The sequence below is a fragment of the Brachyhypopomus gauderio genome, chromosome 1 (assembly GCF_052324685.1).
Source record: "Brachyhypopomus gauderio isolate BG-103 chromosome 1, BGAUD_0.2, whole genome shotgun sequence".
NCBI lineage: Eukaryota > Metazoa > Chordata > Actinopteri > Gymnotiformes > Hypopomidae > Brachyhypopomus > Brachyhypopomus gauderio.
Genome location: NC_135211.1, coordinates 12,813,054 through 12,827,781, shown reverse-complemented (window position 1 = coordinate 12,827,781; position 14,728 = coordinate 12,813,054). Strand labels below are relative to the sequence as shown.

The 14,728-nt window shown below is 38.9% G+C and overlaps 3 protein-coding genes across 6 annotated transcripts; 1 reads left to right on the top strand and 2 right to left on the bottom strand.

The window, feature by feature from the left end:
* Nucleotides 1-170: 170 nt before the first annotated feature.
* prc1b (protein regulator of cytokinesis 1b) lies at nt 171-6,259 on the bottom strand. Of its 3 annotated transcripts, XM_076997515.1 has the most exons (15): nt 6,134-6,259; nt 5,727-5,859; nt 5,520-5,642; nt 4,895-5,128; nt 4,589-4,759; nt 4,347-4,496; nt 4,046-4,193; nt 3,812-3,948; nt 3,615-3,710; nt 3,376-3,522; nt 2,967-3,077; nt 2,679-2,792; nt 2,130-2,306; nt 1,503-1,534; nt 171-705 (listed from the first exon to the last, which is right to left on the bottom strand). In XM_076997515.1, the coding sequence occupies exons 1-15, from the start codon at nt 6,142-6,144 to the stop codon at nt 657-659; spliced, it is 1,833 nt and encodes a 610-aa protein (XP_076853630.1). In that variant the 5' UTR covers nt 6,145-6,259; the 3' UTR covers nt 171-656. The 3 variants fall into 3 exon arrangements, with proteins under 3 accessions (XP_076853630.1, XP_076853635.1, XP_076853641.1); XM_076997520.1 differs by lacking the exon at nt 1,503-1,534; XM_076997526.1 differs by lacking the exon at nt 2,679-2,792.
* Nucleotides 6,260-6,678: 419 nt separating this feature from the next.
* Nucleotides 6,679-13,679, bottom strand: vps33b (VPS33B late endosome and lysosome associated). Of its 2 annotated transcripts, none has more exons than XM_076997457.1 (24): nt 13,657-13,679; nt 12,537-12,640; nt 12,367-12,447; nt 12,212-12,273; nt 12,067-12,116; nt 11,893-11,960; nt 11,510-11,555; nt 11,333-11,427; nt 10,473-10,577; nt 10,281-10,371; nt 10,052-10,129; nt 9,863-9,936; nt 9,439-9,525; nt 9,222-9,312; nt 9,027-9,101; nt 8,694-8,758; nt 8,510-8,564; nt 8,350-8,396; nt 7,967-8,099; nt 7,765-7,838; nt 7,579-7,680; nt 7,414-7,489; nt 7,194-7,316; nt 6,679-7,110 (listed from the first exon to the last, which is right to left on the bottom strand). In XM_076997457.1, exons 2-24 carry the CDS (start codon nt 12,630-12,632, stop codon nt 7,031-7,033), a joined length of 1,854 nt encoding a protein of 617 aa, XP_076853572.1. In that variant the 5' UTR covers nt 12,633-12,640; nt 13,657-13,679; the 3' UTR covers nt 6,679-7,030. The 2 variants fall into 2 exon arrangements, with proteins under 2 accessions (XP_076853572.1, XP_076853565.1); XM_076997450.1 differs by lacking the exon at nt 13,657-13,679 and adding an exon at nt 13,032-13,166.
* Nucleotides 13,234-14,725, top strand: hddc3 (HD domain containing 3). Its single transcript, XM_076997500.1, has 4 exons — nt 13,234-13,367; nt 13,508-13,563; nt 13,690-13,930; nt 14,039-14,725. The coding sequence occupies exons 1-4, from the start codon at nt 13,256-13,258 to the stop codon at nt 14,167-14,169; spliced, it is 540 nt and encodes a 179-aa protein (XP_076853615.1). The 5' UTR covers nt 13,234-13,255; the 3' UTR covers nt 14,170-14,725.
* The last annotated feature ends 3 nt before the right edge of the window (nt 14,726-14,728 follow it).

Genomic DNA, 14,728 nt, shown 5'->3' with positions numbered 1-14,728 from the left:
AAGAGAATTGATCAAAACTATGTAAAAAAAAAAAAAAAACAACAAAAAAAAAAAAACCCAAATCGTGCACATGTTCTCACATATGTTCAATATAATGTATGTGTGTGGGCTAATTGTTCTGGACTTGTTTTAACAAACTTTAACAAAAAATTAATTGCAAAACACAGTAGTACAAAGTATCCTGTTTATTAAACTACATGTTAAATAAAAACGGATTTCAATTAATTTTTTTATGCAGTGAATAGCAGAATGCAAGTGCAAAGAAAAAACGTGTAACCGTATAATGTGCAAAACATTCATATGCATAGACTTTAAAGTAGCACATAGACCACTGGTAACAGCCTAGCTAAAATCATATACCCAATCACCATTCTTATACTTTAGACATAAGAGGCAACTGATTACTCTCAACATTAACATATACTGTTAATAAGACTGTTATTTAAAACTAGTGTTAATCATGTTAACAGGAACATTCAATACAGATTGTTTATGAAACATTAAATATATATTACTTACATTTTCACATAAAATGCAAAACATGAAAATATGGCCAAAGAAATCTGGATTTTATCTCATGCAGTACCTCCTTCTTCCGTCCACAACAATTAAACATTTTGTACGCGTGTGAAATCAGAGCTGTGTGATGGTGGAGTTCAAGATTTCTGGTGTACACTTTGACTTAGAGGCCTTGGAGAGATCTCGCTATGGAAGGAAGAAAATAAGAAGATCAACAGGTCTACTCAGCACAACTGTGCTCAATCTTATTTAATCACTGAAACATTGTTAATTTCAATGCTCTACAATGACTTTAAAAACATTTTCTTGAACAGTTTCACATTAACAGTGACAAAATAGATCTAGAACCCATGGAGATTGTATTCATAGCAAACAAGGACAACCTGTTTAGAAAATGTATAGATGAGAACAGTTAGACAGCAGTTAACAGGCTGAAAAGATGAGGACATTAGAAAGTGTGCAAGGAGGGATATAAGATACACACAGTCTAACACCAGGGTCAGAGGGAACACTGAAAGGCAATACATGCACAACAGCTCAGCTAGATAAGCTGACATGGCTTCAAAACATTTGGCTAAATAGACAAACGTCTATGCATAAATAATAAATTCAGATGTTATACTGCAGACAAATGTGAGACAAAATTCTTTCATTATTAAGCTGCAGTTATACCGGTTCATTTCAATGCCGTATACCAATTGTTAACTATTGTATTGATATTGTAATGTTTGGATATCGGCTAAAACTATGATGTACTTATATATTAGTGTAATAATACTTACAGAAGTGTAAAATATTAGGTGTTGCTCGTAAAGTGGCATATATGTAAGAAGAAAGGCACAAAGCTAGCTGCTATGTTTTTCACAATAGGCTGATTTGCTTGACCACATTAGAGTAAGAAATACTGAGCTGTGGCAACTTTGTTAGGGTAAGCATGCATGTACATGACAAAAGGGCTCTGAAATGGCTGCTTTCAAACAAACCTTGATTGAACACTTGCAGTGTCGGCTACCTCCTTTCAAAACAGATTACAATATTAACACCACATCAAGTCAAAACAAGCCAAGTTTTAACAAGCACTTGTTCAGTGAAAATATGTGTACAAATAAACTGAGTTTGTTGTTCTTTAAAGTAATATTAAAAGTAAAGCTAATTCTAAATATATTGAAAGATACTTTAATGTGTAGAGGGTGAAGAGGACAAATTAATTATGTTCAATTATTTGGAAAAAATCAGTTGTCATGTGAGATTAGCAAAAATGCCTCAAAAGAGAATAAAATAGCTAGTACCTGGTGTATCAAAAAGCTTTTGAGGAATTATAATCATTAGTGAATAATCAAGAGTCAATTTTCATGTATGACCTCACCTCATAACCTTATAATCTAAAATTAAAAATCTTATTTAAAAAAGGCCACAATTAAACCATTTTCAGTACAGAAAATATTTACATACCTGTTTGGTTTGCAAGGTCAAATGTATCCCAATTTATCAAACCAAATTATCAAACCAACAGGCAAAGTTTTAGGTCTGTTTTATAACCCCTTGCACACTGGGATTAGACTGCATGTTGTTTGTGATAATGTGAACACACAAAGGAAAAAGGAAGTTACCGCAAACTCTGAATAGGTGCTGGCAACAGAGCGAATACTGAAGCTCCGCTGAGGGCTGGCCGGGGTCTTCAACGCTCCGCTTACAGCACAGTTATGCACGCAAATATTCTCTTTGTTACGCTCCGCCAGTCCTCGATGGGGAGGTTTACCATTAAGAGGTGTCCTTGGTGCGTTACCCTGTTTACATTAAACATAAAAAAAAAAGAACTTAGAAAAAACATTACACATAAAAACATTCCACTCACTGGTTAGCTTATTAGAAATAACTATGGCACAATTAGCAGACCATTTTATTAAAACATGGATATTTTATACAGACATTTGAAAATTTAATTTAATATTATGAATTGTAATCCATGTGTTTTTATGCAGAGATCACCCCATTCTTCATCAATCAGTTCCTCAACACAGAATATATACTTATTCTCAACACAACAGTAACACTGATATGACTCTAGGTGTTGAACTGGTAACCGTTACATAAAGGACTGCAATGCATTATTGGTGCAAGATTAATTTAAATCTAAATGTTTATTACCCAGCACCGACCTTGCTTGCTGATTTTGGAGGGCGGGGCACAGGTGAGTGACAGACAGTTCCACCAAATACAGAGCGCATAGTGCTGTTAGAGGTGCCAGTGGTGGTACTGGAGGTAGCATTCAGCTGAAGGAAATGCCAGGAGAGTTAATGCTGCACCATGCACTCACATAAATAGACAACGTCCTGATTTATGCGATGGTGGAATTAGCTAAAGCAATATGTTCAAGGTGAGAAAGTTATTAGTATACAAGCATAATTTTTGCACTGAGCACAATGAAATCTCAGCCAATGCTTTACCTTCCGTGCCTTGCAAGGCGTAGTGCTGCCCAAAAATCTTCGTTTAGTTGGTGTTCGAACTGCAGTGCCATAGAGCATATCCTCCTCTGTTTGTTTGTTCTTCTTCAATTGCTAAAACAATGTGTCAAAAACTTAAATGTCTACATAATTGAACGAATCAGCAACGATCCACTGCTTTCATTGATAATACATCCCAAATGTAAGCAATGAGTTATTTTATTAAAAACAAAAACAAAAAACAAAAACACACCACTTTCTTAATGGGTCTGATGGTAAGATTATATTATGAATAATTTTCCAAAGCTATGATTGTCAAATGGACAATTTACCTTAATTTAATCCTAATGGTAAACTTGTACATGTAATTGCTTTAGTACATATGAGCACATAAAAACAAAGAAAGGCATACCCTTTCTTGTTTCTCTTTCTCCTTCTCAAGTCGATGAAGCTCCCATTGCTCAGTCACGAACTGCATGAACTTCTGACCTTGGATGAGAAACTCTCTGCCTTGCTCCGTCTCCCACAGTTCAATCTCACTCTTCAGCTTCTTTTCAAGCTAAATGACAGATTGAGTCAATATCCAGCTTAATTTCACTCATCTTGACCAAAGAAGAGGACCTTCTTGCTAATATTGAGCAGTCCAGTTACCTTAGGAAGGCTTTTATGCAGGTCAGACCTTTGTTTCTCCTCCTTAAGAAGGTGTCCTCCTCTGTTGGTGAACCTGGAAGGATCTGTGGATTTTTTCTTAAAAAAAAAAAACAAAAATAAATTCATTGAATTAAAATCTCATTCATTTAATTAAAAGAATTTTACATCAGCCTTTACACTGTGTTTATCCAACTCACTTCAAGATCCAAGAAAAGCCTCCAATTCTCCTGCCATTTGTGAACACCTTCAAACAGCTCTTTATGATCTTCATAGTGCTGTTTCAAGCGCAGGATCTCAGCATCATGGTGGCTTAACAGTTCTTCACTAAAATCATCTGAAGAGAACAAATGTCTCAAGTCCCAAGATATCTCTTGGTATCCTGGCACAAAGAAAAACTGTTTGATAAGCAACATTCAGAAATCCCTGCTTACCGTCATAGTAGGGCATAAAGGCCTGCCTCTGTTCAGTGCTGTAGAAGCACTTCTCCCAGAACACAGCAATATCCTCACGAATAGAATTAGTAACATCCTGGATATTTCTAAGCTTTAGCTCCTCAAGACGTTTGACTTCAGCTTGCAGCTGCCAAACAAAGACAGATGGCCACAAATCAGGCTCACATACACAAAAAGAATTGGCTCTCTATTTCATTATAAGAAAAATATAAGGAAACACATGGAACACGACACGCAGCATACAGCTTGTTCCCGGTGTGACAAGACCACCTCTACTTACAGCTTCCATGTTCCTTTTTTTAGACAAGGTCATGTGCTCAGAAACAGCATCTCTATCTTCCTGGGAGATTTGCAGTCTGTTCCAAAGCTCCTGGATCGTCTCTCGGTACGACGTACAGATTCGCTCATTCTCACCCTTCCTGCTCTCCAGCTAAAACACATATAAGGTTTTGAAATGTGTGTCATTTGAGTGAGGCTAATCATTTGGGCAGGAACACAGTGATCTGAACATTATAGCCATACCTGATGAAGAAGAACTTTGAGGGAATCAATATTCTCTTTGGAAAGACAAAAGGCTTCTTCGTCCTCACACACAACATCCTTTTCAAAACTATTCTCAGGCAGCTGATCCAAGTCTTCCATGCATAATATTATCTTATTCTTTAGTTCAACAAACTTGGCATGTCTTTGGTCCTGAAGTGAAATAAAATTTATTTCTCAATAAGAATAACATAAAAACAACAAGAAAAATGTTTTGTGATCAAAATCATAATGCTATTAAGGATACATGCAATATACTAAGGAATGTGAGGTAAAAGAAACTCTCACCTTTTCTGCTGCGAGTTTGGCAAGGTGTTGTTGGAAGCTTTCCAGCTGCTGCAGGGACGGAACCGAGTTTGCAGGTATTGGGAATGGCTCAGAACAGAGGATGTCACAGAGGTCCTGGTCCTGATCCATTAGAGTTTTAAGTGTCTGCATTCTCTGATCCTTCTCTTTTAGCATTACCTCGAGACTGGTACGAATATCTTTCTCCTGCTGAAGCATGGTGTTCCCCCTCTCCTCCTAAAAAGAGAAAAAGAAAGAACAACCACAAAAGGTAAATTTATTTATTGTTAAACATTAAAGTTAACATAGGTGGATCAAACATCTGAATTAACATGTCAACCGTCCCAACAATCACACATTAAAGCCGTAAGAAAGATATGCCACTGCTGACAATCACTGGAAAGGTAACACACCTTTTCAAACAATTGGTTTAATCGACAGAACTCACCTATCACTTAATTATAACTAAGTGTGACAGACAAAAGATCCATTTGGTCACCTGGGAGAAAGCAACCATGGTGATCACTGATATTTATATTTTCTCTATACCCTTTTTTGGGTTTGATGGTCAAAACAAGGTGGTTAAGGTCAACTACATACAGTTCATCAATGATAAACAGACACTTGCCTGAAATGGAGGTTTCTGCAGCTCCAAGCACACCTTGTTCAATTCTTTGCGACATGTCTCGATACTAGTAACCAAACGCTTCCTCAGACTCTCTTCCTCGGCTATCATCATGTCTAGAAGGCCCTAAAACGTAAAATTATATTCACAGATGCTTCGATGTATTAGATCTAGTGACTAATAACCTAACCGTGTCCTCTTCATACTCACTTTGATATGGTTCTTTACGACATTCGTTCTCTCTAGTCTCTGCTCCTCCGGTATCCCAATCTCCTCCCAGATGTCTTTCAAGTGACATAACGCTTTATTCAGGCACGCCACCGACTCGGCAGCAAGCACCTCGCTAAAATCACACACAGGGGGGAAAACAGTAGCTATATACATCATGCATCATATAAATCTGTAGGATTTATAGCCTTGTTCGTTAATCTACAAAACTTGCATGAGAAACACGTGCCCACGATCAGCCAAAACAAACAAACTAGGATATCACAAGATAATCTTGGCCAAGACTGTCAAGAATGTCATCACCCGTTTCCACTTAACGCTAGTTAACAAAACACAATAGTTAACCGATAATGTAAAATACGTTTGAATATAAGGTTACGCTCACCAACCTTTTTCTCATCCTGGAGTGCCAGCAATGCTTCTTTTTTGTTTATAGTGGGTGGCGGTGCAGCCAGCGACCCGAATCTAGTTACTTAGCGCAGCCGTTTCTGATTCAAAACATGCATTAAAATAGAGCTTCGAATCTCATTGGCCGGCGAGGGGCGAACTGCGCATGCGCGTGTTCGAGTGCTTCCATTTTTTTTTCGACGAAGTCAGAAAATGTGACGTCAGTTCTTTCGTCTTATCTAAAAACATTGACAGATGATTCATTTATTTCGCCCAAAATTTTACTAGAAATTGCGAATTGTACGGTCGTAGTTAATGTACGGAATGTAATGTAGGCAGTACGTGTAAGACGTGTACTCTGAAATAAGTACAACCGTATTAAAATTAAGGTTTTCATCATTCATTCATTAATAAAAACGTCATGCTGTGACACTCAAAGCGAAGTGGTATTTGTAATTGGACTTAACATAATGTAACAGCTTACAGTGTTTTCAATTTTATAAAAGCACTGGCAATCCCAAATCAGAACAATATAAAAACAGTAATATTTTTTGTAAGACACAATGCTCACAAACTTTAATCTGATTTAAATGACAGCTGCACCCACATTCAATAGAGATTTTCATCGTTTTTCTGTAGTGGTTATTACATTGAATATCTCATTCCAAACAGAGCAACATTACTTCCTGTTGCAGAGGATTTTGTATCCACTCTGTTACATTCCCAAAACTAAGCATGTATACTTATTGTTTACAGAAATTACAACATGTAATGCTTTTTGTGGTGATGTTATTTAGGGAAAAATAGTCCTTTGGAACCCTCTTCTCAGCTCTGTCCTGCAGGTTCCTCACAGGGCTGGATTTTACTGTCATCACCTTGTGACGAGAAACACTGAAGATTCACCCCTGGTTATCCAACAGAGACTCCAGCAGTCTGGCACTGTTCGTAATGGCTGTGGTCAGCACAATGAATTTGTAACCTTAGACAAGGGGAAAAGTTCGTGTTGAGACTGAAACGCCAACAAATGCATTAAAACGAAGCTTTTGAAGGAAGATCTCTCACCTCTCTCTCGGCCCAAGAAGCGGAGAGCAGAAATTTCAGAGAAAGTACATCCACCGAGGAACATCACGAGAACGATCCTCTGATTGTCCGTTTTGTTCCTGGCTTCGGTGCCGCTGTTTCCTCCTAGGAGGAGAGGCAACATGCTTAGTATCTCAATCGGAGCAAGAATTGTCATGACAACTGTTTGAAGTGAGAAGGGAACATGGGAGATGCTGAACACCCGTTACTGCAAATTCATGTCCGTTCAACATGCGCGTGACCTCCTCCAACCCCGTCCAGCCGTCCCTCTCCAGCACCTGCACGGAGAACGCAAATACCTTCATGCTGAATTCAGTCTAAAGAAAATTACGCTTCTTAAAACATCACTTGCTGTGCCTGCACTGACCTGTTCGATCAGTTTGCAGCTTAAAGGGATATAAGCCCCGCTGAAGATGTAGGCCATGTCTCGTGGGACACGGAGGTCATACTCTTCTCCTGACTTGGGAATCTGTGGATCGCAGGACAGAAATGAGAAGTCTGTTAGTGCCTTTGCCAGCTAGCATAACAGGATAGGATCTAGGACATCACATACCAGCATCAGCTTTTTACTCAGGGCTCGGAAATTACTTTTCTTGGCCAGTGAGGAAAAAGCATCAGTCAGCTTTCCTAAAAAAAGAGAATAAAAAAAGGTGTGACTGCATTATTGGCTTTCTGTATCAAAAGCCATATTCCTGTATGCATGTGTTTGTATGTGCAGGAGACAGAGATAGAGAGAGGACGGGATTGTCTGTCACCGGCAGTCTTGTCATTGACCAGTTTGCCCACTTTGCTTTCCATGACGGTAAGTGTTTCACCAGGCTGCTGCTCCACCAGCACACCAATCTGTCTCAGATTGGCAAAGGTCAGCAGGTGTTCTATACCATAACTCTGCACACAGCAGGACGAACAACGGGTTAACAAATTCGAATGACGTAGGTTTAATTCTCCTGAATTTAATAGTATTTAAGACAATGTGTGCTGTATAAAGCATAGGATTCTGCAGTATAATATACTCAGTAAAGGTGTGGTATAAAGTGTACTATAGTATATTTTCTATAGACTATTTGTGGAAACATCTCTAGGGGAAAATGTTATACAATAAATAGATGCAATTACATCTACACCTGTAAGAACTCACCTGAAGGTACTGAGCTTTCAGAGACCGGTAGTCTTTGGGGAGAAGTCCTAATGGAGAAAAACACACAATAGCATATAACAGGAAATAAACCCCAAAACATTAATAACAATAATAAAAATGATTGTTAAATTACTTGCTTCTAAGAATTTATAAGTCTCACCATTTTCAGTGAGGGATAACAAGCAGAGAAGTCTCAGACTCTCCACCATTGACACCTGGTGCACGGAGCATTATAACAATGTTAGTTCAGACTATAGATTAGATGCTCACCAACTCCCTGTTAATGACAGGCAATAAACTGGTATTTGATTGAGATATATTGTTCTGCTGTAGCATCATTGTACCTGTCTGTTTATGTGTTCTTCGATGAAGGTGATGCATTCACGAATCTCAAAACCTTCAAGTAAAGCTTAATTACACCCCCCCCCCAAAAAAAAGGTGCATTCAATTAAGAGGGAATGTTTTCTGCTGTCCTTATAACAAATGCATTAATAGTTGAAAGAATACACAATTGGATTCCATGTGTAATTACAAGTAAATTAACATATCTTACAATCTTAAGATGCATTCAATTAAGAGGGAATGTTTTCTGCTGTCCTTATAACAAATGCATTAATAGTTGAAAGAATACACAATTGGATTCCATGTGTAATTCCAAGTAAATCAACATATCTTACAATGTTCAGTCTTCAGCAACTCCTGGAAGTCTTGCTTCGTTTTCCTCTTCATGATGGACTCACATGCACCGATGTCTGTTGTGACATTGTGTGACATGGTCAGTATGCACTTTTTGCTCGTGTATCAAATCACTAAATGCACCGTCTACGCAATCCATCTTTTAAAATGGCCAAAGGGCCTTTTATGTAACGCACGGAGACTGAGAAGACGATGCTCCTGCTTCAGGCCTTTCAGCTCCTCCGCAACAAACGCCTTCATCTGCTTGATATCCATTCCACATCGTTTCTGTTACATGTGCAGATAAGACAAGTAAAAGTGAATATGGTGCCATTATGGTGAATAATTTCGGGAAGAAAATTTAGAGTTTTTATGTCTCAGGACACTCAGAAAGATCTAATAAAAGACTCTTACATCATATGCTGTCTGAAGATTCCTGGCCTTTTGACTCAAAAAGGCAAACACGTTGGAGAAGTGTTCATTTCTGATTTCACTAAACACCTGATGAAATGAAAGATTTAACATAATCAGCCATAAGCACATTCGTAGTCATAGTAAAAGGGAGGAAGACCACACCAGAAACCACATGCATTCTCCCTTTAATACCCCTAACTCCTTGTCTTATACCCCCAACTCCTCCCTTTTATGTCCCCAACTCCTCCCTTTTATATCCCCAACTCCTCTCTTGTCCTCCTTCCTACATCCTGGTTCTTCCTGCCTTTTTGCCCTTTGTATACTCTTTATTTGGGAGGAGCTTATTTCTCCCACCTTTGTCCCACCAGGGTAAATTGTTCTTGCACCTACCCCAAACCCCAGTTTCAGTAATTTTTTTCAGTACCTTATCTTGTGAGTTAAGCATCACTTTTATACTCTTGTCAGTGGAGGTGACATCAGGACCAAACTCTACACTACCTATTAAACAAATAGGTGAAAAGCAAAAATAACAAAATATTATTTTTGCTGGCAGATGGATTTAAATAATAATATCTGAATCTCAATAATAACACAAAAACAATCCACTACATACCACATTTAATCCTGAAAATGTCATCCACCAGTCCCTCATAAACAACTTGCGAACACAGAGGTGTAACGAAGTCTACATCTGTAAAAGCAGAAGTGCTCAATTATTTTGGATGTTATATTAATCATATTTGGAACAACAAAACAGTGCGCACTACCCTTACCTTACTCCGAGTTAAACACTTGCAAACATATTTGAGATGCACTCTTGAACGTGACTTTGGCCTACGTACCTCTATCAATGAGGAAGACACATCCAACATCAGGTTTCTGTGTCTTCTTCTCCCCATCCTCTACCTGCTCCCTCCATGACTCATACACCATCTACAGGAAGCCACAACAGGTCGAAGCAGTAAGGGCTAAAGGTTTTTTGTACTAAAAAAAAAAAACATGTAATTCGTTCCTTCCACCGCCTCAGCTTTCACCTTGGCACAGCGCCCAATTCCGTAGACCTTGGAGAAGGGGCCATAGAGGAAGTGTAGCAGGCGTAGGGCACTTCCTGCAGTGGTCACCCAGCGCTGGTCTCCTTCCTAGTGAGGGAAGAATCATTTTGATCATAGAACATAATTACAGACCAAAGAGAACAACAATGAACAGCTCAAATCCTTAAATTTCAATTTGACTAACTGAGCAAAGAGAGTTTCCCGTAATCGTGCGTAATGTGTGCATAATTGTGCACAAAATGCGCACATCACAACCATCAAGCAGTTAACTGCATTAACTGGCCAGCAAAGACTTTTATTCCATAGAAAGTAGAGCTTTTGAAAAAACATTCTTAAGGCTCCGTCCGAAATGCCATACTTCCCTCCTATACAGAACGCCAAAGCAGTACACGATAAAGGGTAGTATGCCTGAATACATTGTATGCATTAAACACTAAGTGAAAAGTACCCAGATGGCTTACTGAATCGGGAGCCAGTTTGAAGAATGTGATAGTAGAACACTGTCCTATCCCATGATTCATCTGAAGCTTTGACTATGATCGTGTGATGTCATATGTTATAGGACACAGGTAAAATGGCGGATGTAGTATGTCAGTGGTAGTATGCATACTGCCCAGTCGCCTGCTGAAAGAACGTACTGCTTTAACGGATGAGCAGAACGTACTGCATTGAAATATAGTGTGTACTGCATTTTGGACCGAGCCTAAGATTCTCTGATTCTAATTTCTGTCCACCACCTACTGGACAAAATCTGCAATTGCGCTGCTTTACATTAGAAATCAAAGTTATCTCAGCAGTGAGTTAGACTGAAAGTATGAAAGTATACAGCATGGACCAATTACCAGGAAATTATCTCTAAAGAATTCAGGAAGTTCTAGGCTGATGATGTCATCATCAAGGGGAAGAAGATAGAAATCCCACTCATCAGAGGTCACATCTGTGGAAAAATTCAATGCATTTTGAGTACCATGTGAGGTCAACATGTCTGTATGCATTATATGTGACTTTTGAGCACTTACCACCATAGACTCCCTGCTCCTCCAAAACTGTCTCACATGCATAGAACTAGAAGGAATAGCATTCACTGTAGTAGGAAAATCAAGTTTGCAGTAGGAACTATGAAGTTACTTTATTTGCCTTATGTAAGTAGAACACATATAAGAACACTATATTTTTCAGATGTGAAGCACCTTGTGGCCCTGGCTTTTAATAGAATTCACTGTTAGTACTTTAGTAGCTTTGTATCAAAGGCATTGTGTTCTTGATATTTATACAATCAGTGAACAATCAATACACAAACATATACTTTATATAGAAAATATTACATATACAGATAATGTATATATGCCAAGATACAGACAACAGACACAATAATTAATCATTTCATTTAATAAGAGCTTACCTTCTGAGGTGTAAATATGATTTTGTATCTTCTGAATCTTCCAGCTGCTTTGTCCAAGTTAACTACGTCTGCAAAAATTGATCAAACGTGAATTCTAATTTAATACAAAGACTCTTCACAATGTTCATCTTGATACGCAGCACAAATCTATGTTGTTGGAAATTCAGTGCTGACCTGCAATCCATTTCACAGTTTGTATTCTTGGACGTATCAAGAAGCACAATCTACAAGGACGGCGTATAATGACATAAGTTGGTTAATAACACCATAAACTCATGGTATATTTTATTGTGGTGGGCCGGACGAGAGAGCAACTTACTGCTCTGAAACACTGACGACTGGTTTTAACTCAACCTTGTACAGTTTGTCCACTTCATGTTGCTGTTTTAAAAGAAGATAAATTCAAATTTATCAAAATCAAATATTTTCACAGTTAACAAATTTTTCTATAACCCTACTTCACATTAAAACGACCTTAAGTGTTGTGACATTCGCAATTCGGTCAAGCGGACTCATCAAGTCTGCATCAATAAAGAGGTCCTTCTTCCCTGGCAGCTACGGGGGCAAAACACAAAGTCACTTCCACAACGTAATACCAGCAGTGACTTGACAGTTGCACAGGGTAAAGACCGTCTGTTCCCAACCTGTTCCAGCAGGTAGATAAGCTGGTCCTTGGCCAGTCTTTTAAGTAAAGAGAAGTCTGGAAGTTCAGGAGCATCTCTCCTGGTAGTCTGTGCCATATGGGAGTCTGCACAAGACACACATCAGTGTATACGTACATTATTAGCCTTGGCAAAATCAACATTATTTTTTTTTTAATCAATCATTACATTATATGTCACTGCAATCATTTCATTTCATGTAGACAAGATACGAGACAGCATGTTCTTGTATAAAGGAAGTGAAGTAAAACTGTGCTCTTAATTTCAGACACTGGGGGTACTGTCAAATGAACTAACACGGCTAGCTAGCTAGCTTGTGGGATGAAACTGCCTTTACAGCTAATCGCACAGCCTAGACAAATCCTCGATAGGATCATTTTTATGTTAGACTGTCATTATACAATTTATCCGCGTGTCATCCCTCACGGTCGACTGAAACGTGCTGGCTAGTAACAATAACGAATGACACACACGTACCTTGCGCCTTTGATTGCGGAAGTAGCGTTAATAGGATGGAAACTGTGCGTTTCTGCACGGACCAATTAAAGGGACGCACACAACGAAACAGTGGCTGGTTGAGGTTTCAGTTGCGAGAAACTGCGAGCTACGTATCGAGAACCGAGATTATAACACAACCGTCACATGAATAAAAAGTGACGGGCATCTCTAACGACATTTGTGCTCCCTCCCCGACTGTAGTTATGAATTCAGAATCGGCAGTGCTGTTGGAAACCATAAGCTTCGCTGCAGAGAAACATCGATGCCAGCGTCGCAAAGACCCTGAAGGAAGCCCATACATCAACCACCCCATAGGTATTAATGTGTCCATAGGTATTAATGAGTGTGTCCATAGGTATTAATGTGTCCTTAGGTATTAATGTGTCCATGCCAAAGCCTACTGAGCTACTCTGTTTAGTTTTAGTGTGTATAATTAATAACCCACTTTGTCTTAGGGGTGGCAAGGATCTTGAGCCATGAAGCTGGAATCACTGATATCGAAGTTTTACAAGTGAGTGTTTTTGACATTTCAATTAATGGAAATAAAATGGCGTTAGCCTGAATTTATTTTTTAAAGTGTAACTGTCCATGTTGGCAGACTGACCGGTTGAAGTGGATTATGTTTCCCGTATTTCAGGCAGCACTTCTTCACGACACTGTAGAAGATACAGACACCACTGTTGAAGAGCTAGAGACCGTGTTTGGTAATACAGTATCAAGGATCGTTCATGAAGTGACCGATGACAAATCGCTGCCTAAACACGAACGAAAACGCCTGCAAGTAGAACATGCGCCTTACTGCAGTCACCAGGCCAAACTGGTCAAATTGGCCGACAAGTTGTACAATCTACGGGACCTTAATCGTTGCACGCCCGTAGGTGTGTTACACTCTCTCTCGCTGCTTAAGAAATGTGTGAAACAAGGAGCAGAGGCCCGACTAGTGTTTAAAATGTATTTCCTAAATATGTCACCCTTGTGTTTGGCAGGCTGGACACCTGAACGTGTCCAGGAGTACTTCGTATGGGCGGCGGAAGTAGTGAAGGGGCTCCGCGGGACGCACCCCGTGCTGGAGCTCAAGCTGCTGCAGCTTTTCAACGAGAGAGGCGTGGCGATATGACCCCGATCACGCCTTACTTCACACTGCTCCATTATTATCACTTTGTAAGCTCTCATAAATTGGCATTTATTTATGAATCGGACCATGCATTTGCATTAATTGTATTGTTTTTTTTTCTTTCATAATAAAGATGGTCAATAATTGTAGTATGCTGTTGTTGACAATAATAAGCTACACAGATTACGCTGTTTTCTATGATACATTCTTTACGTCGTTTGAAAAGCGCATTTTATGTGATTTTTACAGGTTTATAAAATTCAAGTCGATCCAATAACTCGACAAATTTGTTACATAGTTCAGACATGGGTAGGAAGTGACTTTTTTTGTAATTACACTAATTTGTAATTTCTGGCAAACCTTTAAAATAGTTTACTAGCACTGAAGTACCATCTATTTTTTTTGTTTGGAGAATTGCTGCCTCTAGCATGAATCTTACGGCTGTCCAACCATGTTCCTTTGGTCGTCTTGACTCTTGTACTTGAGGGCAAAATACGCTTGTAAGTTCATAACAACCCCGGCTCTCGCAAACATAGCCGAGATGGCATTTGGTGAATAACAA